Source organism: Lissotriton helveticus, chromosome 4_2 (genome assembly GCF_964261635.1).
Source record: "Lissotriton helveticus chromosome 4_2, aLisHel1.1, whole genome shotgun sequence".
NCBI lineage: Eukaryota > Metazoa > Chordata > Amphibia > Caudata > Salamandridae > Lissotriton > Lissotriton helveticus.
Window position 1 is genome coordinate 87132728 of NC_136064.1, and position 27518 is coordinate 87160245.

The window sequence follows — 27518 nt, forward strand, 5'->3', positions numbered from 1 at the left end:
CATTATGACTAATAATGTCATTTTATATCTGAGGTATATAGACTACCTCTTCATGATTTGGAAGGGGTCCAAGGAAGATGCCACTGACTTTGTTAGTAAATTGAATGTAAACAACTTCAATTTACAGTTTACGTCCGAGATCCATAAAGAGAGGATTTTCTTTTTGGATGTAGAGGTGTACGTCAATTATATGAATTTGGAGACCAGGTTGCACAGAAAAGAAACGTCTGGTAACACGCTGTTACATGCCAGTAGCCAGCACCCTTGCCATCTCATACGCAGCATCCCTTATGGAGAGATGCTGCGTATGAGACGCATTTGTAGTACTGATGAGGAATGTGACAAAGCTCAGAGAGACAGTAAGATCCGCTTTCTAAATAGAGGTTACAGCGCAGATCTGCTAGATACAGCTATTGAGCGTACACAAAATATCCCAAGATCAGTTGCATTGAAAGGCAAAAACTTGGCTGAGGTTGCACAGACAGATTCAGTGCAATCGAGGGCTATTGTGACTTACAGCACCCAGCATGCTGAGATTAGAAAAATATTCAGCAGAAATTGGAATCTAGTCAAGAGGGATCCAGTAATAGGCAGCCTGGTCTCCAACAAACCCGAACTCACTTTCCGTAAGTCTACTTCAATGGCAAATGCATTAGTCAGCAACAGTTTGGACAAACAACTATCAGGGACCTGGATGGACCTGAGTAAGGGTTTTAAAAAGTGTCCATTCTGTAAAGCTTGTAGACAGGGTGTCAACAAAACTCATTATTCTACTCCCTTTCACGAAAAGCCCATTGCTATCAGACATAGACTTGCGTGTAAAACGGAATATGTGGTATATGTGTTACAATGTCCATGTGGGCTCTGTTATGTGGGCAGCACTCGACTGCCTGCCCACAAACGCATCCTACAGCATTTACGAGCCATCTCAGGGAAGGATCAAACATATCCTGTAGCAAGCCACTTTGAGTCAACACACAATAGCAACCCGGATGGGTTGCTATATTATCTGGTTGACACAATCCCGCCCCTGAAGAGGGGAGGAAATAGGGATGCGAAGCTACGACTATTGGAAACACGATACATCCTGGAATTCAATAGTAAAAATCCAGGGGGCCTGAATGCCAGTGAGGACATGTACACTTGTTTATAATGATTTCTTATGAACAGTAATAATATGATATCCTATTTGCACATTTTACCTATTCTTGATATATGAATTGAATCACCTGGGATCAGGTGGGGTCATTTTAGAATAGGAAATGGATGGGTTGTTTTTGCCTTTTTATTTCAAAATCACATGTACACTTTATTCACGTCTGGTTGTCCTCCCCAGCACTTATAGAAGAGGTATAGGGAAATACTCTATGACACATGAGTTTCCACTTTGATAAAAAATCATGTACTATATCCAGTCTGTGATGATTGACTGGTTATATCGATATTAATGAACCTAGTATGGGAATTGGGATTGCGAGGTAGGAAAGGACGAATTTTTGGATGTTCCACTCCACCCAATATCCCTATGTTGCGTTTGCACGATTTTTTGATAAATCAATGTAAATATATAGTTGTATGATATATGGGATTTAGCCTTGTAAATATAACTTATAATTGATTTTATGGTGTAAAATAGTTTTTTAGCAATCTTTAAGCATTTTTTGTACTGTATATTTGTACATATTTTTCATTTATGTTAAAGAGAGAAATGTTTACATTGCTATGGGCACTATGCCCTAAATTTGCTACTTACTGCCATGACATTTTGGACAGTACTTTTTCTATGTTCATTAACCATTAACAATGTACAGCTGGTTTTGCAGTGGTTTTTACTATTTAAACCCTTTTCTATGTCATTGACAAACTATGTGACCAAGCCTCTTTGTGAGGCGAAACGCGTCATGACAGATTGCTGGCGAATATTTAGCACTAAATAAAGCACCAAGAAGATAAGCACTTAGCTGTGGTCTCGCTCTGGCGTTATTTTTCCACTGTGACAAGGGATCTTGTTGGATGACGTCTTTTTTGACATTATATATATATATATATATATATATATATATATATATATATATCTTGCACAAATCCCTTAAAGATGAGAGAAAAAGTCCGCACTCACAAAGAGTTTCTTCCCAATCTTCCGATTTATTAGTCAAGGTTCAGCATATAAAGTTACAAACCAACGCGTTTCGCAACCCACAGTTGCTTGTTCAACAAGCAACTGTGGGTTGCGAAACGCGTTGGTTTGCAACTTTATATGCTGAACCTTGACTAATAAATCGGAAGATTGGGAAGAAACTCTTTGTGAGTGCGGACTTTTTCTCTTATCTTTAAGGGATTTGTGCAATATTTAAAAAGCAGGGCTCTGCTTAGCAGTCCGGCACCGGTGGAGAGAGCGCCATTGGATCGCGAAAATTTGAGCCAAGGCTGTGGATATATATATATATATATATATATATATATATATATATATATATATATATATATATATATATTATTTACCATACCAAACTTCTGATGAAAGAAGGCGCTGACTCCGTGAGTTTAAATCCAAACGTTTTATTTCTTTGCTCAGTTTCTGCTCAGACGCGTTTCGGCGGCGGCTTATATATATATATATATATATATATATATTTTTCCAATCCTGACTTAGGCTTCAAAAGAACAGGCACCGACTCCGTGGGTCAAATCAAAGGTTTTATTCACCAATACATACGATCAGACGCGTTTCGGCGGACAAGTCCGCCTTGTTCACTTCATCTGCTTTACACCAAGTTAGTGAGCCTTATTTATACTAGTGCATGTTTGATAGGTGTCGGAACAACCATGTGACATAATTAGGTGCTTGACTGTGAACATAGAAGAGTTAATAGCGCTGTAAAACATGCAAGTCATTGTGACACATCAAACATAAACTCCGTAAAACATTGTAAATAATTCTTTACAATTAGTGGTTCATGTCAGTGTGTATACATTTCAATGTGAAATAATTTAAAACATTTTATCTGTAAATGGTTATTCTAAATCAACTAAATGACTGCTGTCTTTTCCATGCCTGTTTAGACATGGAAGAGTTCCTAACTCCAAGTGTATATGTTTGTGGCCTCTCGGTAGTCTGTAACCTCATTTCTCCTAATCACGGTCCCTGCACGACGTGTTTTGGTGCATCCCTGCTCCAGCGCGTTTGAAGGTGAGTGTCAAGCATGCCGGCCTATTTGATTTAAAAGTCTTTACGACCTACAGGGGTACATTTCCCTCGGTGTCTTGAGGGAATGTATTAAAGCTCTGTGTGTAAGCTGCCCCTCATTTTGTTTGTGTTTGTGGGGCCGCGGGGGCACCGTGTGCCATGCTGTGAGATTGAAGAGCTCCAGGACTTGTCAGTACAATCTCCCTGTCTATAGGCCGCCTATTGGCTGTTTCCCGGTACAGACTGTGATATCATGCAAGTGCACATGTAGAAGGAGTAACTGCGTGCAATGCGTGCAGTTTGGTTTGAGGTGTTAGTCAAAGATTTGTGGGTGACCTCAAGGTTAATTAATACGCAATGCGTAAATGTTTAAGGTGGTGATAATTGGCAAGGAGTTCTGCCCAAGTGGGCTTTGGCTCACGTCTCAATAATGAGATGCCTGGAATTATCACGATATGAAATTGGTGGCTCTGCTGAATGTAGCGGGTGTCACTAATTGCGGGACAGACATGTGTTGCTTGGTTGAAGGGGGGTGAAACTAGGAAGTCATGGTGGCTACCGAGCATGTTTGGAGCTACATGGTTGTTGTAATTAGTGGTGAGTGTGTAATAAAGGTGGAAAATAAATAATAATAAATAATAATAAAGGAATAATGAGTGCACTAAGTGAGTTAAAAAGGAACAGGTCCTAGGATGGTGAAACTAGATGTTTAGTCAGTAGTTGGGTTTAACTCTGGAACAGTGAGTAGGGATGTTTACACTATAGGCATGTAGCATGTCATAGATGTACACTAAGTGCTTCATCAGCATTGAGCCCAAGGGGGATCTTACTGTTGAGCTCAATGATGTATTTGGATTCAAGTCGTCTCAGTTTTTGTAGTCTGTTCCCTCCCCTTATGTTTGGTGCTACGCTGTCCAACACAAAGTAAGTGAGTTCCTCACTTTTACCGCTGTGGTGAGCATTAATGTGACGAGCCACAGGGTATGCTGGATCGTCATTGGCAATTGCCCTAAGGTGTTGGAGGATCCTCACATGGGCTGGGTGGATGGTGCTCCCCACATAGATTAAATTGCAGGAGCATTTGAGCACGTACACTGCGAAGTCTGTTTTGCAAGTGTAGTGTTGTCTGATTTTGAAAGGGGATTTCCTAAATGGGAATGCGACCGATTTGGTGTTGACCCCATGTTGGCAGGCTTAGCACTTGGTGCACTTGTAGAAACCAGGTTGGGAATGTAACCAGATCTTTTTGATCGGAGCAGATGGTGCATAATTGACCAATTCTTGGCTCATTGATGTTGCTCTTCTAAAGGTCAACTGTGGGAGTTTGGCACAGCTCTGTCCAATGACTGTCATTTTTGATCAGTGGCCAGTGTCTGTACAGAATTTTTCTAATGTTCTTATGGTGCATGTTGTACCCTGTAATCAATCTGGGCATACTGTTGATGACAGTTGTTCTGATGTCACTTGTGGCTTTGGGCTTTTTTTGGAGTAAGGCTGACCTGTCTAGATGGTCACTTTTAAGTCTTGCTTTGTTTAGGGTAGTCGGGCTGTACCCTCTTGCCTTGAGTCTGGCACAGAGGTTGTCTGTGCAGAGATGGAGGTCTTTCTGTAGGCTGCAATTTCTCTTCATCCTTATGCATTCGGCATAGGGGATGCTTTCTTTGAGGCTGGTGGGGTGGAAGCTTGTTGAGTGCAAGATGGTGTTCCCTGCAGTCTCTTTTCTGTGGGTGCGGGTCTGTATTTTCCCTCCCTCATGGAAAACCTCAATGTCTAAAAAGGTGATTTTTTCTTTGCTGGCCGTACAAGTGAATTTAAGATTCAAATTGTTGTTGTTTATGTCACTGGAGAATTGGAGGGCGCTGTCTTCTGTACCCCTCCATAAGATGAAGACATCATCTATGTATCGCCTGTACAGGACAATGTTGTTAGTGAAGGCGTCATGATGTTGGGTCATGAGTACTTGCTCCTCCCACCAGCCCATATGCAAATTAGCATAGCTTGGGGCGAAGCAAGTACCCATGGCCGTCCCCTGTGTTTGCCTGTACAGCAGCTTGTTGTACGTGAAGGTGTTGTTCTCCAGGCACCATTCTGCCATATGTAGCAGCATCAGTGTGTGTTGTAACAAAGTTACATTTCTGTTACCCATGAAGTGTTGCATTGCCCTTAAGCCATCCCTATGTCTGATGCTTGTATACAAGCTCTGGACATCTAAGGTCACAAAATTGAGATCTTCAGTCCACACAAAGTCATTTATACAATTCAGAAAATCCCTGGTATCTTGGAGGTAGGCTGGCAAGGTTCTCACGATTGGTTGCAGGAAGTGGTCAATATATTTACTAGTGTTCTCAAAAAGACTATCTATAGCAGAAATTATCGGCCTCCCAGGTGGACAGTTCGGGTTCTTGTGGATTTTGGGGATCAAATACATTTGGGGGGTGATTGGGTAGTCATTTTTCAGGATTTCTAGTTCTTGTTTGGAGATGAGGCCCTTCCCTCTCCAGTCGTAGAGGCTGGCATGGTATCTCTCCTTGATGTTGTAGATGTTTGTGCTACTTGTTCTTATGTAGCATTCTCTGTCCTGCAATTGGAGCATGGCCTCTTTGTCGTACATCTCAAAAGGCCATAGCACTACATTGCCTCCCTTGTCAGCGTTACGTATTACAATGTCCGGTCTTTGTTTCAATTTTTCCATTAACTTGTCGTACTCCTTTCTCTGGACGTTGATATTCTTGTTGAAATTATTGCTACTTAAGAGGGCTAATATATATTACGTGGTAAAGGCATATTTGTGGTAAAGACTTGCATGGTAAAGGCAAGCATGCATGGTTCCGTCTTGCAACTCTCCCTCAACCATGGTAATAAAGATCAGGTTATGTTATGCATATTTGCATATTTAGGTCATGCAATTGAATTTCTTCATATCTATTTGCAGATAAATAAATAACTAAATAAATATGCTTATCTGGAACCAGGTTTCAGGGATTCAATATGAGCAGTAAGGTAATACCACGTTGAAGAGGATTTTTTACTCTTTTGAGAGCTAGTTCCGTGTGTAATAAAAGCATCATGCAATCTCTGAGACAACAAACAGTGTTGGTCTTGTGAATTTCACTGTACTGTGGTATTAAACTGGAATTTGATCCGTGTACTGTAGTAATAAATGTGCAAATTTGAATCTACTAGTACAGTTGTTCTAAATCACTTATGTTATACAGCTATGTTTCTGTATCTGTGTATTATATACACATAAATATACCACACACAGCTCATAATTTTGCATGGTACTCTTACTTGAGTGGTTATATCACAATTAAATATCCTCTCCCCAAGCGTTGTGTCATCTGCAGACTTGGAGCAAGAGGAGTCATTATGTATGGACAATATGTCTAAATGTGTATGTAAACAAAAATACCTCAAACATGTTGCTACAGATGTGGATCAAAGAGTCACATAAGCAATTTCTCTGGTTGCCCAGCTATGGGCAAACTGTGTATAATTTTTAAGAAAACAGGTAATTTTCAAAATATTTGCAGGAGTAACAAGAAGACATTGACTTGGTAGTGCTGATGTTAATGTGGACACATTCCGATTCCCTCAACCATGTGATATTAACACTTAACTGTGATGAAAAGATTAAAATGGTTAAAGGACAGTTGCGTCCTGCTGTTATTAATGGGTTTTCTTTTCAGGTCATGGCGGATTCTGGATATCGCATAACTATATTGAGAAACACTACCTTTTATGAGAACTGGGGTAAAGGTTGTTCATTGGCACAGTCAGATGTGAACCCCAAAGTGTTTAGGGAGAAAGACAGAGATGGCTGGTTATTTTTTTATCTAAGGTGCAGTATTTAGGCAGGGAAACGCACATGCAAGTGTATGTAGCAGTGAAAGGAAAAAACATAATTGGTTGGCAAGACCTGGCACGCATGGGTCTGTATCTTCTACCTGAAGCTGAGAACCATGTGTAGGTGATATGACTGTGTGCCATTTGGATTGCGGGGAGGTTTCTGTCAATGTAATTCTGGCAACATTTAAAAAAATATTTAGCAACTAGGTAGGTCTGGTAAAAGGAGTGGATCATCATATAAAGCGGTCACCTGATGCGCAGCCTCAGGCACACACTGTAAGGCCTGTCCCTATCAGTGTCAGGGAAGAGTTAAATAAACATGTTACAAAATCTGTGTGCACAAGTAATTATTCAGCCTACAGATTTGTCACAGTGGGAGGCGCCCATAGTAGTAACACTGAAAAAAAGCAGGAGAGATCAGACTAAATGCTCACTTACATGCCGTAAATATAAATATTATGGTGTGCTGCCACCCACTATCCATAATTCACAAGTGCTGGCAATTCTGAGGGGGGCACAGGTGTTTTTTGTTGATCGATTTACAGTCAGCTTATCATCAAGTGTCGTTAACTGATGAGTCTCAGTAGTTGATTATGTTTGTGACTCTCCCCCCCCCCCACCGCCCTTTAGTGCCTACAAGTTTCTTAGACTACCGTTTGGAATGGCCTCAGCGACAGTGTGTTCTAGAAACGAATGGAAATATTTTGCCCATGGTATCATAGGAGTGAAAAGCATATAAAGACGACATTCTGATAAATGCAGACACGCTGGAAGAACATAAAGTTTTGAGAGAAGTAATACCCATCATGAATAAGAGAGGCATAATAAATGTAAATTTGTAACTAAGGAATTGGAATATTTGGGTCACACAGTGTCAGCCACTGGCATAAAACCTACGTTTTCAGTGGTTAGTGCAATTACTGATGCCAAAGCACCCACAGACAAAGATACCCTCTGGTCATTCCTAGAGTTAGCAGAATACTATGCATGGTTTGTAGCTAGTTATGCCCAAACCGTTCAATCTCTACGCGCTTTGCTTAAGAAAGGCTAGATGTTTTAATGGATGGACGATTTGGAGAAGGCTTTCACCAAGGTCAGTTATGTAACAGTTCCAGCATTACATACATTCTGGGAGGGTTGCCCTTCACTAATGATGGTTGATGCCAGCATTTACGGTTGGAGTGCTGTCCTCAGCCAGAGAGATGATGGGCGTGAACAAACTGTAGCATTTGCATCAAGAGCTCTAAAACAGTTTAAGCGTCAATACAGTACGATTGAACGCAAAGCACTTGCATGTAAGGTGGCAGTGAAGAAATTTAAAATGCACATTTGGGGAGGCAGGTCTAAGTAATATTTTGCTCACAAGCCACTGGTTTATGTTTTTAGCAAAGTAAGCAGCAATAACATGTCAGCCTGGCTTAGAAGACTAGTGTCTAAGCTTCAAGAGTACAATTTTACGATCAAACAAATCCCTGGAGGGAAGAACTTCCAGGCCCATTGTTTACCCAGAATGCCAATGGATGATGATGATGATGATAATAATGAAAATCCAGGCATGGATGACGTATAATGTGTAGCTTTAGTGGATGTAGTGTTGGAATATGAGTCAGTCATAACTGAAAAAGATTGGACAGAGGCTTGTGCAAACGATTGACATTAACAAAAGTTGTTGATTACAATACTCGTAAATGGTCAGAAATTAGATATTTGAGAGGAGATTTAAAAACCTTTTCACAAATTGCTGAGGAGTTATCTGTAGAAAATGGCATTTAGCTTCATTGTCACTGGTTTGTTTCACCAATGGCATTTCGTAGTGCAATCATAAGTAAACCACACCATGGTCATCTAGGTACCACGAAAACGTGCATGAAGGTGAAACAACATCATTGTTGGCCTGCTATTGACAGTCGGGTCAGAATGATGGTTGATAAATATCAGAGTGCTTAATGTCGGATAAGCAATAACTGTTCAAATACCATTACTATCAGTTTCCGAAAGTGGGGTGGGAAAAAGTTGGTTTAGACTTTTAAGGACCCTATTCAGTATTGCCCACTAACAAGAGGTATTTAATTTTAGCCATTGACTATTTCTCAAAATGAATGTATTTATTACAAGTTTGTAGAAACCACGGACACTGATGCAACCATTAAATTTCTGAGAAAGTTATTTTTAACAAAAGGAGCTCCTAGGGTCATTGTCACAGACAACGGCATACAGTTTGTTACAGAACAGATGTGTAAGTTCACGTCGGATCAGGACATAAAACATTTGAGAGTGGCGTTATACTCGCAACTTCAAATGGTTTATTGGAGCGTGGAAATAAAGTTATGAAAGAAGGCATACAAACTTCCATAGATTCACACTTTTCTCTTTGATTAGGGGCAGGGATGAGCAAACATATCTATTCCAGTCATGGTTGAAAGAAAAGAAAAGTGATGTCAAGTGTGGAAAGTCAAGTGCAGAAGGTATTATATTTAAGGTGTTCATGAAACAACAGCCATGAAACATAACTTTGACAGCAAAATTGGGTCCGGCAAGATGGATGTCAGTTAGGCATTGGGTCTCAATCAAGAAGTCCCCATCAAAGTAAAACAGGGAATCTAATTTTTCCATGCCCATAAAAGTCAGTAAAGTTAGCAAAGGTGCTTCATTTGTGGCAGGGAAAGGGTGATGGAACAAAAGCCAACTGGAACAAGCGAATATCATTCAGCAGAAGAAAAGTGACCTTTCAAGGCATGACCATGATTGGGCGCATTAATTGCAGTCTGATGTGGAGCTAAGGAATGTTTCTAGACAGGTTGGTGAGGCCATTGAACAAGATCGGTTCATTGTGACATGGATCAAAAAGGTAAAGAGGTGGTGGTGATAAGATCACATATCAGGAAAGTTCCAAAGGTATTTTTTGCACATGTACAGTTTAACATTTATTTCGTGATAAAAAAAAAATGTAAAGGGGGAAGGTGATATGATGTATGTATTGGGTATTGAGATGTTTTTCGGGCATTGTCATGTTGTTATCAGGATACGTGCATGGAGCAGACACTGATGGCAGATGTGAATGGCAACTGAGCCAGTTACAGAATTATAGAAGGACTCCGAACCAGCTGGACGTGGCATGTAGAGGGTGGCAATTACCTGGGAATAAACAACTAACCCGTAATCTGGATTACATGGATTACAGCACAAGAATGGGAAACAGTAGGAAGCAATGAACTTTTAAGACAGACACTACAAACAGGGCCCTAAAACCTAGTCTGTTTGTAGTAGGCTCCCATTAGAAAGCCACCATAGTTAGGGGACACTTGCGTGGGAGCTGGAATGCCATAGGTTTCTTTTAGAGGGATGACAGAGGCCCGGAGCTCCTGTTAGTGGTCTAGTAGGAAACAGCGTGCACCTATGAGTAGAGGTGGGCGAGCCACTGAAAGTTTGAGTCAAGCTCAAGCCAGAAGCTTGGATTTGGTTCAGCTTGAGGTACTCTTGGACACAAGTCTAAAACTAGCTAAGCTTTCATGTTTTGCCTGCTACCATCTTCAAACCTCAAGTGCCAAAAATTAAGGAAAAAGCGTTACCTTTGATGTAAAACTGAACAGATCAATAGATCGCCATCCAGGGGCGGATTAGAACAATGTGAAACCAGTAAAACCTGGCATCAATCCAGGCTTCCCAACTTGACCTAACGATGTGATACCAGGCAAATATTTAATTTTGTTGAACCTCCTTTTTCTTCATTATCACATACAAAAGCACTGTCACCTGCTCGGCTTGCACACAGCTCTTAAAAGTCAAGGCAGACCTCTGGCTTTGTGCGCTCTGTGGATTTGTGGTCGGCTCAGCGCCCCTCTGGAAGAAAGCCTGCAAGGGTTAGTAGCCTTTCGTAGGTAGCAAAGCTGGGGAACTGAGGAAAAAGGCATGTATAAAACTTTTCAGGGATAAGTGAAGCAGAATCACAGAGTTCTTATATGTGAAGAACACTTGGGAACTTACTTCCAGGAGTAGCACTTAACTTTCAATAGCAAATATAGCAGGGTCAACTAAGCATTATAGGTGGTTTGATATGTTTCCTCTAAAAGGTAGTAGAAGTTCTTAAGAGGAAAAGATATGCTTCAAAAAGAGGAAAGAATTTTGTGAATGTGAAATCATAAAAAGCTCCTGCTAACTGGAATTGCCACCTGACCAGTTTTCTAACAGCACCACCAGTATTTTAATGCGCCGCTGGTACAAAAATAAGCAAAATCACTTAAAGCTGGTATTTTTAGCCCTTATATGTACATTCTTCAAACAGGAAATAGAAAGCACTCACATTGTTTTCTACAGCGCGTTAATCATCTATGACTGAATAAAAAGTAAACACAGACAGAACGTCATGATTCAAACGACTACATACGATTTCGTTTTCAGTGTCACGTCCGGACCTCTGCAGACACTTGAAACAATAACAAATGGCCAAGATTTTTCTCATTGAAGGGTGGCGGCACCCCTACTACTGACTCACGTCAAAGCAGAGGTTGATTTTACCTTGCTGAAGTCGTACCTCCTGCAGAAACGGCTCGATACGACACGCGCCTCCTTCCCGCCTTTTCTCAACAGTCGGCGAACGTTTAAACCGCTGCCCTCGTGCGAACGTTTAGAGCGCTGGCCTCGTGCGCACGCGCCACCCGCTGCCACGTCGTGTCACGCGGCATAGCCGTCGGTTGAGCCTCAGGAGTCGCTCCTTCTCGTGTGAAAGGCCGCGCGCGCCCGCTAGCCAGCCCGTAGAGGCACGTGCGCACGCGACGTCACGCACCCTAGGTATTACGCAGTTTAGAGTTCACTCCTGTCAGAGTCCAGTGTTTACGTTTTGCTAGGCTAGAAGGGTAAAGAAAGAGCTGGTAAGCGAAAACATAATTCGTGTATTAATTAGTCCATATTCTTTTTACCCCGACAACCATCCCCTGTCCCCGTGTGCGTCAATAATCAGAAATAACGTCAAATTGTGTTTTCTTCGTGTGTTTGCTCTTTTAGATTTAGATTTTAAAGAACATACCAAATTTGTTTTTGTCCCAAGTTGTCTTACTAGCGTGACAAAAAAATACAAGCCTGGTTGGTAAAATACCGGTCAAGTGACCACTTTAGTAGTGACCAGTGCTTGTAAAGAAGGAGTGTGGGGTGTTGCCGAAGTTTTAAGGTACGTGACATCGTTAACTAAACTAGCGGCTAGACATTTAATATAGAGTAGATCCATTAGTTCACAAATGTAGATATAATAAAGAGCCTTTAGAAACGAGAGAAACCTAAATCATCTAGCAGGCTAGGCGTATCGCCCTCTAGCTACTAAGACAGTAGTACTAAAACATTTGACAGACATGCGCCGAATTTAGGCTGAGACTCACAGTTTATAATGCTGAAAATGGCTATATTTTGACCTTTCTCCTGTTGATTTACCAACTTCCAAACATTAGCAGTATTTTAGTTTAAAAAAGGCAGCCTCTGTCATTTTATACTGTCACGAATCAGATACAAAAATATTGGAAAAATAACATCAAGAAGTATTTCTCTGTCGCTTTAGTCTATTGTATTAATCATCATGTAAGTATCCCCAAATATAATTTAATGATCTCAAATGAATATGTAAACTATATTTAGCCTTGCCTCCCTCAAAATGAACACACCTCCCATTTCCCCAAAATTTTAATTGGGTCTAAAATATATGCATTTTCAGTCTGTCAGGCCAGAAAGACATACCTGCAGGTTGACAGATCAACCTGCATTAGCAGTGGTGGGGATCAGTAAAACATTAATACATTTCTCTGGCCTCTTAACTGCAGCATAGGTAAGAAGAGACTCTGCCGGTCTCAGCGACCACCAATCATTTGTTTGTATTGTCCCACACATTTATTTGGTATTAATAGACATTACTCCAAATATTTACATTTATTCAAAAATAAAGAGCATTTGAACATCTAGCAGAGGAAAATACTGCACACTCACTTTAAAGCAGACCGTACAACCAAATGCTTCTCAGCTAGCAGCGGGAAATACTGCAAACTTGCTTTCAAGTAGACAGTACAACCCAATGCCTCTCAGCTAGCAGAGGTAAATACTGCAAATTCACTTTCGAGCAGACAGTACAACCCAATGCCTCTCAGCTCTGACTTGAAATGCGACAATGTTTTGTTGCACCAGTCATGTGTGTTTTATTGCCAGCTGAACGTTCTCTCCCCATTGTCCACTCCTCTTCCACCCGTGGCAACCCTTATAAAGAAATAACGTTTTTACCCTCCAATGGAACGTGAATGGAGCCTTCTTCAAAGGACATGTCCAGAATACTCCCTGTGGCCCAAGATCGGTCTGTACTGGATCCAGGAGACTGAATGGTGGCACTGGATCTGTCAGACGCCTATTTCCACCTCCCTATCCTGCAGTTCCACAAACGGTACCTGCTGTTTCAGAGAAGCTAAGAGCACTTTTAGTTCACAGTGCTCCTCATGCGGCCATAACAGTGCCCTCGGGTGATCACAAAGGTGATGGTGGCTGTTGCAGACAATATGTGGAGTTGAGAAGACCAGTCTTCCTGCACCTAGTCATCTGGATACTGAAGGCTGGCTCACCTCAAGCATTCATAAGCCACCTCCAGAAGACCTGGTGGCATTGGGTTTTTCCATCAGTGTGCCGGAGTCACTCCCGACTCCTCCGCAACGGCTCCCATTCATTGGTCCAAAAGAGAAACATCTCCAGATGGCTTGTGTTATGCATCAAGATTTGCTAGGGGACGGCTAAAAAGCGACCCCCCCAGAAGAATTGTGTGCTCATTCCACCAGAGCAAAGGCTGCTACAACTGCACTAGCGCAGTGTTTGCCAGGTCTGGATATTTGGCAGGCAGGTATGTGGGCGACCTATCAGATGTTCAAGAAACAATACTACCAGGACAGCCAGATCCAACGGGATGGGCACTTTGCCTAGTCTGTCCTGCAGGATTTCCTAGTGTGAACCCTTCCACAAGCCCACCACCTGTGGAGGTACAGCTTTAGGCACAAAGTGAAGAACCTGAGGTTAAACATATCTGTCAGAAAAAAAAGTTACTTACCTTCTGTAATGCCTTTTCTGTTAGATACTATTTAACTGCAGATTCCTAACAGACCCTCTCATCCTCCCTGTTCTATTGCATGTTCTCATTCATTCCATTAATAGGATCCCAAATCTGAAAATCTGCACAATACAATCTCCTAATTTCAAGGTGGCCGAGGGCATGGGCAGAGACCAAAAAGAAACAGATAGTAGCCATCGGAGGGGGTGCATATATGGGGGCCTGTGGTAGGATGGATCAGACGCCGAGCCACACGATGCCACCTGCTGACACACAAGGGAAGTACCAGCAAAGGTGTTTGGATGCAGTCAGGTGCTTGGGGAAATTCACATGATTAGTAATATACTGTTAGCTGGAGTCTTTAACAGAAAAGCTGTGGCCTAAGGTAATTAAATTCTTTATTACTTCAAGTCTGCAGCACCAATTTGGAATGCTATTTCTTGCTAGTTGCATATCATTCATGTTCGTGTGAGAAAACTGTGTAACCTGTATGAAACACTCTGCGAACAGTAGATGATTATACTTGTGGCACAAGAAAATCATTTGAAACGTTCCCATGCTGCACAGACAAATAAAATTGATTTTAAACACTGTAAGAACACAATGCCTATTGCTGTTTATCTACCAGTTTACAGCCCATCACAATTTTCGTACCATACATTAAGATACCATCAGAATATATATATATCATGTTTTTTAGTTTGGTAATAACTTTGGCTCCTTTTGACAAATCTTCACAAAACTTTCCAAAAACAAGTTCATCCACCTCACCTCCTTCCTAGAAAGTGTCCCGGTGATCCCCAAAGCGAGGCTGACAAAAATAGTGGGTGGGTCTCAAAATGCAGAATCCCCATGCATTTTCCATACACTTCTTAAGACAAGGCCACAGCAAAAACTGCTAAACTGAATCACACCAGATTTGGCAGGGAGCTAGATCTTGGTCTACAGATTGTGCTTTTTGTGATTAGGTGTAAATCCGTTTAGCAGTGTTTGAGAAAATAAGGTTCAAAAATAATTTTATATCTGTACAGCTGGTGTCCAGATAGGGCAATTTTAAGGGTACTAGTCAATCCGGATTGGTTGGCCTCAACCTGAACAATATTTATTTAAAACATTTAAAGAGCGCAACTGTCAACAAACTGGTGTCATGGTGCTATGCCTACGTATAGGTACCACATTTCTGCAAAATAGGCACAAGCCCAAACTCCAATCGGAGGATTACTTCGGAAAAAGGCAGGTCTTTAAAGCTTTCCTGAATTGCAGTAACTTCGTTGAAGCCCTTAGCGAAGGTGGGAGGTCATTCCACAGCTGGGCTGCTTTAATTGTGAAAGCCCAGCCACCTTCTGAATTTATTAACACTAACCAACTATTTCTGGTGCTTGAGCAGAGATATCTTCCTGGCATATATCCCTTCAATCTGAGCTCTCCGGGCACAGGACCTTTTTCCTGCAGTGCCTTGAACTCAATGCACATGGCTTTGAAAATAATCCTCTGCTTCAGAAGCAGTCCGTGCAATTTCTGTAGGGAATTTGATGCTGAAGACCTATAGGGTCTATTCAGCTCCAGTTTTGCCGTTGCCACCTGCACTCTGTACAGTTGCTTCACCAAGAATTCAGGAGCTCCAAATAGCAGGGAATTGCAATAGTCTAGCCAGATGAGAATGACAATCTGCACCAAAGACTTAGCTTGGACAGGCACTTTCTAAGACCACGAAGGAGTGCAAAGCAAATGCCTGCAACTTTTGTGACATGGCTTTCCAGAGACATCTTATCTAAGATGACCCCAAGGTTACGAACTGTGGCAGACTGATGTGGTTCCTTGCCTGACGAGAGAGGCCAAAAGTAATTGAGCACTGACATGGGGATTCTGCTGGCTGAAGAACGTACGGATTCAGTTGTATCCCTGTTTAGCTTTAATACATTCACATTCATACAGTTAACAATATCTGCCATGACTTTCTGAAAAGCTGGCACTGTTTCCTCCTAGCTCTTGGTAAGGGATAGCATCAGTTGGTGTCTTGTGCATAGTTGATAGGCTGATGTCGTGCTTCTTTGAAGGTGACGAGTGGTCATCATATAAACAAGATGGGGCTAATTGCCAAGCCCTGCCGAACTCCGTCACAAGTTTTTATATTCGAAGCAGTATGGGGGCAATACAACAGCCTGACACCGATCAGAGAGAGAAGATTCCATCACCTTCGGCACTGAGCCACCTACTCCAATTGAGGCTAGTGTTATTAGGTAGGCTATTGTTTTGGCAGCCATTACAAGACTTGGGAAGTTGGGCCCTGTGTCCTGTAAGTGACAACAAAAATATATGAAGGGGCAGGGTGAGCACACCGAGACCCCCAAAAGGTATGTGGGGGTGTCCCAAAGAGAACCCCTTTTTTGGCTGGCCACAACACGGACAACATGTTGTAACAGCCGTTACAGGACTCTGGGTCATGGAACCCACTGAAATGCTTTATAGTGAATGGCAGGTTCTGAGGGTCACAAAAAGGAGCATGTATAAAGGGTGATAACAGATTTTACTTACAATATAAATCATTTGTTGGTGGTACCATGCTAATTTTAGGAATAGTGGGTGTTCTAAGGTGATTGTGAAAAACACGGACATTCTTTTGGGATTTCACGAATCATGTTTGAGAGAAAACTATTTACCCATAGAGGTTATGGAAAGTGCTCCAGAAGCTAAAATGAGAGCATATTTTCTGTGAATTCACATGATCTTTTTCAGCCATATGAGAATGAAGTTGGATATACTCAGTAAAACATATACTTACAACAGGAGCAGCCTGTTAGTTGATTCCCTTGTGTTCTACTGCGGCCTCCCTGAGTCTTCTAAAGAACTACAAGAGCACTAGCAGTCTTACTTATGACAGAAATGTGGCACACCTGAAGTCATCTTGATTGAATCAAGCGAATAAAACTTAAATCAGTAGATTTAGAAAGGAACAGAATGAGGGGGGTCATTTTGTCATAGAAATTATGGTTAGTGCTGTAGAAAACAAAATTAGGACACATTTTAAATGAGTTCTCAAATATCTTCTTCTATTTTATTAAACATTCTGAAATGCTGACTGTTGCTGGTGTTGAAAGTGCATATTTCAGACTGCCAGTTAACTCCCAAAACTGACAAGTTTTCAGATTGCCTATGTGTGACATTTTCATGCTTTCAGTGTACTTATGAGTGACCGTCTACTTCAAAAAGTGTGACACTATCAGTGACACTTTCTCTTGAGTAAAACCAAGGAATGAAGCCCATGAAAATATATTAGTATCCAAAAGAACCTATTTGGAACAAAGAAACACTCTAAAAGGGCTTTGAAATTGCAGCAGAATCCCCAAATGGAACGTCCGTAACCTGCTTGATGGTGAAAGCACTTGCAGGAGAAATCTGGGTGTAGTCTTGTCACAGGTTTGGCTCATCATAAAATAGCATAGAAGGTTAAAGTGCGGGCTGCAAAGCACAACATATAAAATGCAGGTCACTGGTGTGTTCCTTATGTAGATAGCTCAGTGGATTACTGATTTGGCATCCGAGGTGAGGATATCTACAGGTCATGAGTTATAATCATTCTAATATAACTCGGTGAGTTATGAATTGGCAACAAGGAGCTGCGTGCAAACTGCCAAGCATAAATGCAGAATGTTATTTATCTCAGGCTTTCATTATACTAACGTTGCTAAAAAGGGTTATTTTGAGAAGTAATAAAGATTGCCAAAGTTCAACTCTTTGCTGTGATGTGAAAAACTGCGTTTTTATAGCCCTTTTTGCCTCCAGGAGCTTGTGAGTATTGGAAATGCTAGCATTAACCCCCACTGTACAAAGCATCTTTTCTATTTTCCTGCTTTAGTAAAGAAATGGCAGCCTTTTGTGCAACCTCCTCATCGGAAAGGTGAACTCACGAGGCGTCTCACACACAGAAATAAAACAAAAAATATGCACCTAGCCTGTGGGTGCTACATCTGGGAGTCAAGCCGGAGTGCTTCCTGATGTGAGTAAAATGCTGAATAGAGATAAAACATATGTGCTAGAGAGGCAAAAATATTGGCGTGCCACGCGGCCCTCATCCCCTTTCAAAAAAAAAAAAAAAAAAGGCCCTAGAGATGGGGTCCCCAGGGCCTAATAAAGCTGGTTGCCTCCTTCCCCATTTGGCCCCTCTCCCCTTTTTAAAAAAAAGGGACCGGGGGCATATGGTTTGGCTTTACGTATGTTAAAAAAATATTACTTTAAATACATTTCAAAGAAAGGAATTCAGTGGAAAAAAAGGTTAAAGTAATGTTAGAATATGCTGTGATAAGATTTATTTTTTAAAGCCTTACCAATTCAATGAAAAAACAAGCGTTAAAGTCATGTTATAGTTAGGTGAATATGGGAAGACCACTCTGCAACGAGACCGCACCTGCACTTTGTTCCCGGACCCCAGCCCTGTCCTGCACTGTGCACTTTGGCCACGGCCCCTGGAGGAGGGCGGAAGGTACTTAAACCCGGAGCAGGTCCCGCAGCGTGGGAGACCGCTCTGCAACGAGACCGCTCCTGCACTTTGTTCCTGGACCCCAGCCCTGTCCTACACTGTGCACTTTGGCCACGGCCCCTGGAGGACGGCGGAAGGTACCTAAACCCAGAGCATGTCCCGCAGCGCGGGACGTTCCCGGGCTTGGCCCGGGCGAAGACAGGCCCGTCATAGACTGGACTGTGCCACGGCTCTAATATTTGCATTAAAAGGTACTGTGACGTTGAGATCAATTCGTGCTTACAGAGTAAAGTGGGAGGACATCCATTCTGTTTGGAAAGATATTGCTCTCAGTGTACTCTATGTAAGCTGTTGTATGGTGTATTTTAATAATAATCAGCTAGGTAACGCAACTTTCATCGAGGTGACGTTAGAGGGTAGAAACTCAGTCACTTTGTGAAAAGATTCACATGGGAAAGAGAAAAGCGACGAGTGTACTGAACAAAAAGCAAGCTAAAGCAGGGACACACCCACACCAGACCTTGCTTAGTTATCTAACAGGAGCCATGGGTGCTATTGAGCGTCAGATCATAACAGTAGAAGAGGCCTTAAATCCAGGGCATTCAGGCTCGGGGGGGTACTGTATTGGCTGTAATATATCAAGAGAAGGGCCTGTACTACCCATAGCAGTACCTAGGAACATTCAAGGAACTAATCGCTGTGTTATAAATACACTAGATAACATATCAGGCAGCGACCAAGAATCCGACATTCAACCACCGAGCAAGCAAGCCAGATATCCTGACATTTCAACATATACACTAGGGGAAAAGGGCTTAACAGACATGGAGACAACCCCTAAAGTGTGAAAAAAGGCCACCAAAAAGGATAAATCACTATCGACACAACGTAGTGAATGGGGGAAAACCAACAGCCAGCACTAATATACGCACACAGAATGAGATGATAAAGTTAAAAACTAAACTGGTCGCCCTAGACAGCTTTCTTAGGGAAAGCCTAAGTAGTCTAACCCATAAAATCGGTTCAATGGAGGAAGTGTTATCTAAATGTCTAGTCAAACTTCAGTCTCCCAGCCAAGACATAACAGCAAAAATGGGAAACCTGGCTCATTACAACAACAACGAGAGAGGTCATAACACTCACCCTGTCTCAGGTCACCCCGAGGAAATATCACTTGTCCCACACAACACCGCTCAACACTTCCCAACTGTTACTCCTGCGGCGCGCTTACCCACTACCTCGATTGTTCCAACAATGCCCAAATACAAATAGACAAATGGTTTTAATGCTCCTATTCATCGGAATGAAAATGTGGAGGAGAGACACATAACAGGCTTGGACTTACCACCTGCTGCAACACCTTTTGTGGTGGTTTTAACCAATGTCCCTAATTTACAAAAAGGGGCAGTTGAAACGTGGGAGATTTTAAGGAACAAGTCATTACATTGGCTCAGGGTCAGGACTGGTATTACCGAGAGGTTATTCGATGAATTCAAAATGGCTAGAAGAGTGAGTCGGGTGAACAACGGATGCAAGAACTTGACGAAAGACTGTTTTATGTTGACCTTTAAAACTCCCCTCTTAGTACAACTAATCCTGAGTAGAGCCGGAAATCATTCCATCTTTGGGCAGGGCGTCAACTTAGTCCCTTTAGGCTCCTTTTATCAACCCACATCTTACATTGCTCCAATAGATAGGGATCAACAATCCATGCACCATAGGCATTGACTCAACCTTCCAACTTACAATCATTTTGATGTACTTGCCAATCTTGAGTTAGTGGATTGACAACAAAAGGACGTTCCTGTTCTTCACAGACACGGTCGCTCCAGACGCAGCTCCCCGCTCTGCCTGCCACCTGAACTGCTTACTGCCTCTTCACTTCGCTCTTTTGCCTGCCATTGCCTGCCTCGAGATCGCAAGTACCCAGTAGCGCTAGATTGCCTGAGAGGCTGGGACATTGTTGAGCATTGCATAATCGTAGCGCTCTGTTTGCCTAACTACGCTGTAATTTATATTTTAAAATTGCTGCGCTGCCTGTCTAAGTAATCGCTGCCTGATTTTACCGGTGCCACTGCCATCAGTTTCGCGTTATTTATCTCTGTGCCCCAATCCGGTTTCGATTTCGGCTGAGGCCATTTTGAGCTTGTTGTTGTTGCTTTCTGTGCCTTCCCTGCCCAGATCTCCGCCCAGCTCCCGCCTCCCAGCTGACCATCCCTCGCCCCTCCCCCTCTTCTATCCGCATATGACAGATGCATTTTCGCGCAGCGCTAACGCGCAGCGGTCACGCCACATGCGCGCCAAAGGCGCGCCAAAGGTAAGCTCGTCTACGCCCGTCCGTGCCTGGACCGCGCCCAGTGCCAGACCGCCTACCCCCGCAAACCTCACTCCTCCCGCATAACGTATGACGCTGCCACCCTCTTAGCCATTAACCCCGGACGCACTCCACAATGCTACGAGGCTGCCCCAGGAAATACCCACGGTCCCTTCAGGGCCTGCCACTCCTGCAAGTTCGCCTGCATCAAGACCCACACCAAATCCACGACCTCCAAACACAGCTCCGACTCTAACCACCTGAAATGCATCCTGCTAAACACCCGCTCGATCCACAAACACGCAACAGAACTCTGGGACCTACTCGACACTGAATCACCGGACATCGCCTTCCTTACAGAAACCTGGATGAACGCATCAGCGGCATCGCCATCGTCCATAAGAACACCATCAGAATCACGACCAGCTTCGACGATTACCTTGCAACCGCTGAACACCTCCACTTCCAGATCCACACCGACCCCAGGACCACACTTAGAGGCACCCTCATCTACAGACCACCAGGAACCCGTAAACAATTCAGCGAAGACATCACTGACTTCATCAGCCCACATGCCCTCCCCTCCGAGAACTACATTCTACTGGGAGATTTCAACTTCCACCTAGAAAAGAAAAACGACCGCAACACCACCACACTTCTGGACAACCTGGCCAATCTTGGACTCCAACAATTTGTTGACACCCCCACCCACTTAGCCGGACACACGCTCGACCCTATCTTCACCTCCAGCAAACTCATCTCCTTCAATCATACCACAGCTCTCCATTGGACGGACCACAGCTGTGTCCACTTCAGCTACAAAACTACCACGACTCACAACCCCCCACAACCTATTCCTCGAAGAAACTGGAACAAAATCCCCACCGACCAACTCCTCACATCGCTCAACCAATACCCTCCAGCCCTCTCATCGGACCCAAACGATGCTGCCACCAAACTCGAACAATGGATCACTCACAGCGTTGACGAATTAGCACCCCTAAAAAACCGCCAGATCAAACAAGGTAGCAAAAAGGCCCCCTGGTTCAACGATGACCTTAAGAATTCCAAGAAATTATGCCGTACTCTCGAAAAAACATGGAGAAAAAACCCAACCGCTGACAACATGACCACCTTCAAGGCAGCCACCCGCAAACACCACCAATTGATCCGATCCACCAAGAAATCAGCATTCAAGGATCGACTCGACAACAACGCCCACAACAGCAAGGAACTATTCAACATCGTCAAAGAATTTACCAACCCCACCGCAGCCTCAAACGACATTACTCCCTCCCAAGACCTCTGCGACTCGTTATCCTCTTTCTTCTACAACAAAATCGCCGACATACTCAATAGCTTTAAGAACATTTCGAAAGATCAGCCCACTCCACCCACTTCCAAACCCGAATCGCTCTCTAACAACCTTAGCACCTGGAACCCAATCACCACTGAAGACACCATCCGACTAATGAACTCCATCCATTCAGGTTCGCCAACCGACCCCTGTCCCCACCACATCTTCAACAAAGCAGACTCCATCATCGCACCCCATCTCCGTGATGTCATCAACTGCTCCTTCAACTCCGCTACCTTCCCAGAAAGCTGGAAACACGCCGAACTCAGTGCCCTCCTGAAGAAACCCACAGCTGACCCCTCTGAACTTAAGAACTACCGCCCCATTTCCCTCCTACCATTCCCTGCCAAAGTCATTAAGAAAGCCGTCAACAGCCAGCTCGCCGCCTTCCTTGAATCCAACAACTCCCTCGACTCTTCACAGTCCAGCTTTCGAGCCAAACACAGCACCGAAACCGCCCTCATTGCAGCGACAGATGATATCCGAACGCTACTGGACAACGGAGAAACAGTTGCCCTCATCCTACTCGACCTCTCCGCCGCCTTCGACACAGTCTGTCATAGCACCCTCATACAACGCCTCAGCAACGTCGGAATACAAGGAAAAGCCCTGGACTGGATCATCTCGTTCCTCGCCGGGAGAACCCAGAGAGTCCGCCTCCCCCCATTCAAATCAGAGGCCACCGAAGTCATCTACGGAGTCCCACAAGGATCATCACTCAGTCCCACCCTCTTCAACGTTTACATGAGTCCCCTTGCATCCATCGCGCGACAACACAACCTCAACATCATCTCCTACGCTACAAATGGGGGTGGGGTCGCACACCAGTACACGGCCTATCCCTGCTGATGAGGGGTAATACCCCGAAACACGTGTCCAGGGATGGCGAACACAGCAAAGATAGCAGAAGATCAAAAGGTGATGCATCGCGAACACTTTACTACATTGACCAGAGTCCTTAGGGGCGACACCGCCGGTGTGTGAGTAGTGTGCGACCCCACCCCCATTTATCATCTCCTACGCTGACGACACCCAGCTGATCCTTTCCCTCACCAAAGACCCTAACACCGCCAAAACCAATCTTCATGAAGGCATGAAAGAAGTAGCCGAATGGATGAAAAACAGCCGCCTAAAACTTAACTCAGACAAAACGAAAGTTCTCATCCTGGGTTCTTCCCCCTCTGCCTGGGCCGACTCATGGTGGCCATCGGCCCTGGTCACAGCACCCATACCCACAGACCACGCACGCAACCTGGGCTTCATCCTAGACTCCTCCCTCTCTATGACCAGACAAGTTAATGCCGTCTCATCCTCTTGCTTCAACGTACTCCGTATGCTCAAAAAAATCTTCAGTTGGATCCCCACCGAAACAAGAAAGACGGTCACCCACGCACTGGTCACTAGCCGACTGGACTATGGAAACACCCTCTACGCCGGAACCACAGCCAAACTACAGAAAAAACTCCAACGCATCCAAAATGCATCTACCAGACTCATATTGGACATCCCTCGCCAAGCTCACATTACCGGCCACCTGAAAGACCTCCACTGGCTTCCCGTCAAAAAGAGAATAACGTACCGTCTCCTCACCCACGCTCACAAGGCCCTCTACAAACTAGGACCCGAATGCCTCAACACCACGACTGTCCTTCTACACACCCACCCGCCAACTAAGATCCTCCAACCAAGCGCTTGCCGCAGTTCCGCGCATCCACAGATCCACCATGGGAGGAAGATCCTTCTCCTACCTGGCGGCCAAGACCTGGAACTCTCTCCCCACTCACCTCCGCCTCACACAGAACCACATTTCCTTCAGTAAGGAAATTAAAACCTGGCTATTCGATAAATAATGCACCCCCTCCCGCAAGCGCCTTGAGACCCTATGGGTGAGTAGTGCGCTATACAAATTCCTGAACTTGAACTTGAACTTTCCTACGCAGCCTGAAACACCTGGTATAGAGAAGGTCCTATCTAAAGCGTCTGCGTTGGCGATCCCAGCCAGCAATGAAAACATCGTTCCACAAGATGATACTAAGATAATGAATGTAGAGACCACCAATGACACAGCTTCGAATACCACGGCTTCCTCCATTGTATCCCCTACCACACAATTAGGCTATACATTAATGGGCCAGGATGAAGGAGGGTGAGATAATCACAGTTCAGGAAGAAAAGACAAATGTCAGTTCTTTTTTTGGAATGTGGCGGGACTAAAATTCAAGGCGACAAACAAAACATGGTTAGATTTTGTGTGCAAGTTCGACATTCCTAGCTTGGAAGAAACCTGGGTAAAAGGGCCTATCCACATTACCGGATATAAAACCCTCCATACTCCAGCAGTTCCATCACTACACGGTCGAGCTAAGGGTCGCCTCTGCACATATATCTCTAATTATTTGAATATAGGAAAAATTGTTCTAAATGTGTCAGACCTGGATTATCAAATCATTACCTCAGATAGACAAAGCGTTTTGTATGGCATTAGTGCATTTTTACAACAATGCTGCACCAGAGCAGATCGGGAGAATCTTGAGACAGATGAGCGGTGAATTGCACAGTTTCCAATCTCTCATCCAAAGAGATTTGCGTTATTTGGGGCGGGGATTTTAATTCATCTATATGTCAGTATGTCAATAAGGGGGTCTGTGGTTTAACATATGAAAAAGGCTCTGGTTTCTCCCATTTTCCCCACACATTGTCCGGGGACCTTATAAATGACAATATGTTTTCATTCGATATAGGTTTCGCTAGCAACTTATGTTCTCCCTCTGTCCCTTTCCAACCCACTTTTAATGGCCGAGGCACTTCCGCGACTATAGATTTTGTATTAGCATCAAGTAGATATTGTACTTGCATCAAGGATTTTACCACACATGAGATTGCATTAAGCAACCATTTTCCTATTGGTATTGACGTGATGGTGCATAATTATACTGTAAACACTAGAGGCACTTCTACCCACTTTGTGGATAACATTATACTAGATAGAGAAAATGGCTACACACTCAAATGGGTAAATGTGGACTTGGAGGCATTCATTCATAAAGTTGTTACGAACTGCAATGATATGCTTTTATCTTGTTTAGACGAGAAGTCATCCCAACAGGAAATTTTAGAAAATTTCTCTGTTATTACAAGTGTCATCAAAGAAACACTTTATGTGAAAGCAAGAAAGAACACAAAACGTAAACAAGGGTGGTTTGACAATAACTGCACAACAGCATACGCTAAGCTTAAATACTCATTACACGCCACAGTAAGAAAACGGGAAAATATTAGACTGGCAAGATGCGAATATAAGAGGGCAATAAAAGCAAGGAAGAAGGCCCCAAAAGAGGAAGCCAGGCAAGCCTTACATGATTACTCAGTTAATCGAGATCCTTCCGCCTTTTGGAAGGCGGTTAGTGCCCCGTTTCTAGCCGAAGGCGATAAAGCAACCTTAGAGATTGGCATCCCCGAACATGAATGGATATTACATTACGCAAGGTTATATAATAACCCATGGAGAGATGAACAGGGATCCCCACCAACTGGGGCCGAAACTGAGAACTCTTCAATGCATATGGACTTATCTTTACACTTTACCCTTAGCAAAGTTAATATGGCAATTATTTCAAGTCGGGGGGGGGGGGGGAGGGGGGGAATGGGAGACGGCTGGGCCGGATGGCATCCCGGTAGATCTTTTTAGATCAAACTTAGCATTATAGGGGCCACTTTTAACACAGGTTTTTCATGCATGCTGCTCACAAGGTTTCTTGTTGACTTGGTATGATTCAATATTTCTGCCCATTTTCAAAAAGGGTGACAGGTTAAACCCAGCCTGTTACAGCCCAATCTCATTGCTGGACTCCACAGTTAAGATCATGGGACGAGTCTTGTTAGATAGGCTACAAGTATGGGCGCAGGAATAAAAAATATTAAGTGATTTACAATATGGCTTTTGCAAGGGTTTGGGCACAATAGAACAGGGTTTACATTTACATATTTTACTAGACAAATATACCGAGGCAAAACGGTAAAGGCTACACCTGACTTTTATTGAACTAACATCGGCATTTGACTGTGTGATTCACGAAAAGTTGTGGTCGGTTTTAGCGGGGATGGGTGTTGACGTTTTATTAGTTACATTTTTAAGGCAGCTGTACTCTGGGGCAGGGGCCAGGGTTCGCTATGGGAGGGGGGGGCGAATGCACTAAGCACTTTAAAGTGATGAGGAGTCAGACAAGGGTGTATTCTCGCCCATTCCTTTTCACATTGTATATAAATGAACTAGAAACCATCTTGGTCTGGGAGTGTAAGGACTTACCAGCTGCAGCGACTCGCCCTATTCAGGCACTCATGTACGCGGACGATACGGTCCTTATGACCCGCACACCGATCGGTCTCCAAAAGGTTGTTAATGTTTTTACACATTTTATATCAAACTTGGGTCTTACTGTGAACTGTGCCAAATCATTCGCAATGAGTTGTGGAACAGTACCGAGAAAGAAGACTAACACTCTTTTTATTTACTCAAAGGCAATAGAGCATTCTAAAACTTTCTCTTATTTAGGGATTTTAGTTGACCAAATTGGCACGTGGTGCAGGCGATTAAAGTGAGAAGGCTGCTTTTCATCAAATCTTTGATGGCCTTATTAAATTTCGGTACAAAAGGGGGTGGTGATGGACGGAGTATCTGAACCAATCAAACACTCACATCCAGTCAAAAGATCTGTGTTTAATCCATCACCGTTCTTTAGCCCACTCTGCCACCCCAGTTCAGACATGGCCATATGCAAATCAATCTGACCCTGTGCCTCATGGGAACAGTCCTGCCCGAATTGCCAAGCCATGCCTTCCCTGGACCGGAAACAAGCTTCCGAGGACCGGTTTCTGGCATTACAGCAGTCTTCAGCCCGGCTTGCTTGAATCCAGTGGCAAAGTGAGCAAGGGACTCACGTCTGAGCATACCCTGCCACACTTATGGCGAACAAAGCAGTACAAAAGGGGGTGGTGATGGACGGAGCATCTGAACCAATCAAACACTCACACCCAGTCAAAAGATCTGTGTTTAATCCATCACCGTTCTTTAGCTCACTCTGCCACCCCAGTTCAGACATGGCCATATGCAAATCAATCTGACCCTGTGCCTCATGGGAACAGTCCTGCCCGAACTGCCAAGCCATGCCTTCCCTGGACCGGAAACAAACTTCCGAGGACCGGTTTCTGGCATTACAGCCGTCTTCAGCCCGGCTTGCTTGAATCCAGTGGCAAAGTGAGCAAGGGACTCAC

The 27518-nt window shown here is 43.6% G+C and overlaps 1 protein-coding gene and 1 long non-coding RNA gene across 17 annotated transcripts in view; one reads left to right on the plus strand and one right to left on the minus strand.

The window, feature by feature from the left end:
* The window catches only part of EDA (ectodysplasin A), a 1521038-nt gene that overhangs the window by 1339889 nt on the left and 153631 nt on the right, over window positions 1-27518 (minus strand). The window contains exon 1 of one of the 16 annotated variants that reach the window (XM_078640159.1): window positions 11421-11546. The exons of the other annotated variants lie outside the window; for them this stretch is intronic. Coding sequence (XP_078496285.1) covers window positions 11421-11495 — 75 coding nt within the window. The 5' untranslated portion in view covers window positions 11496-11546. Of the gene's footprint in view, window positions 1-11420; window positions 11547-27518 lie in introns of those variants that run through there. 16 annotated transcript variants of the gene reach the window in all.
* LOC144752207 (uncharacterized) overlaps window positions 11752-27518 on the plus strand; it is a 240893-nt gene continuing 225126 nt past the window's right edge. The window contains exon 1 of the long non-coding RNA XR_013594050.1: window positions 11752-11904. This is a non-coding gene — a long non-coding RNA (uncharacterized LOC144752207). The remainder of the gene's footprint in view (window positions 11905-27518) is intronic.